The sequence below is a fragment of the Oratosquilla oratoria genome, chromosome 11 (genome assembly GCF_046742065.1).
Source record: "Oratosquilla oratoria isolate Oo_2021 chromosome 11, ASM4674206v1, whole genome shotgun sequence".
Lineage (NCBI taxonomy): Eukaryota > Metazoa > Arthropoda > Malacostraca > Stomatopoda > Squillidae > Oratosquilla > Oratosquilla oratoria.
In genome coordinates, this window is record NC_134787.1 from 322,960 (window position 1) to 323,776 (window position 817).

Consider the following 817-nt stretch of genomic DNA (forward strand, 5'->3'; position numbering starts at 1 on the left):
CCTCCTCCTCCTCCTCCTCCTCCTCCTCCTCCTGCCCCTCTACTCCCAGCTAACCTTCTCCAGTCGAGATTCGACAAGATTCTCTCTCTCCCACGATAAAGAATTTGTCAGTGGTGACTTCCATCTTTCCAAGGCCGCCCATCCCCACTCTTCTCCCGCTCTTCCTTGTTTGTAAAACCTACATTTCTTTTCATTCGTCATTCTGCTTCCCACATGAATGATAATGTTGAATGTATGGTGGCATACGCCCGGCGCGCCCTCGCGGGTGAGTAGAAGAGCCAAACGCGCCCTCGCGGGTGAGTAGAAGAGCCAAACGAGGACAAGGGAGTGAGTGAGAGAGTGCGGAGTGGGGGGGAGTAGTCTGCACGAGCTTAGGGAACGCCTGGCTGACCCAAGGGTGAGTAGAAAGGTAGGACGAGTCGAGACGAGCCAAAATGAGCTGAACATCATCAAGTGGGGCCGAGCCGGGCCGAGCCGAGCCGAGCCAAGCCGAGCCTGCCCCTGGCCACCAAGGACAAACCTGCCTTTGGGCCATATTTCCGGGCATGGCAGCTCCCGTCCTGGACACGTGGGCGCCTAAAGAGAGCAACAGCCTAAGCAAGGCCGGTGATAGCTCCGCCCCCCCCCCCCACAGGGAGGAGGAGAAGACCTTGCCGCCGGCATCTTACTACAAGAAGAGGAATTGGTCAGTCGGAATAATTGGAAGGAGGAAAGACAGCCTTTTTTCCACCTGGCGGCCAGCTTTCTCACTGTCAGCGGTGGGTGCCACACAATCACATAACCTTGTGTGTCAGACTATCTTCTAGATGGCCACAAA

General features: G+C 56.3%; 1 protein-coding gene across 1 annotated transcript in view; it reads left to right on the forward strand.

Annotated features, from left to right (window-relative positions):
- Window positions 1-545: 545 nt before the first annotated feature.
- The window catches only part of LOC143029533 (basic phospholipase A2 PA-12C), a 51,989-nt gene continuing 51,717 nt past the window's right edge, over window positions 546-817 (forward strand). The window contains exon 1 of the mRNA XM_076192185.1: window positions 546-606. Within this exon, the coding sequence (XP_076048300.1) occupies window positions 546-606 (61 nt within the window). The remainder of the gene's footprint in view (window positions 607-817) is intronic.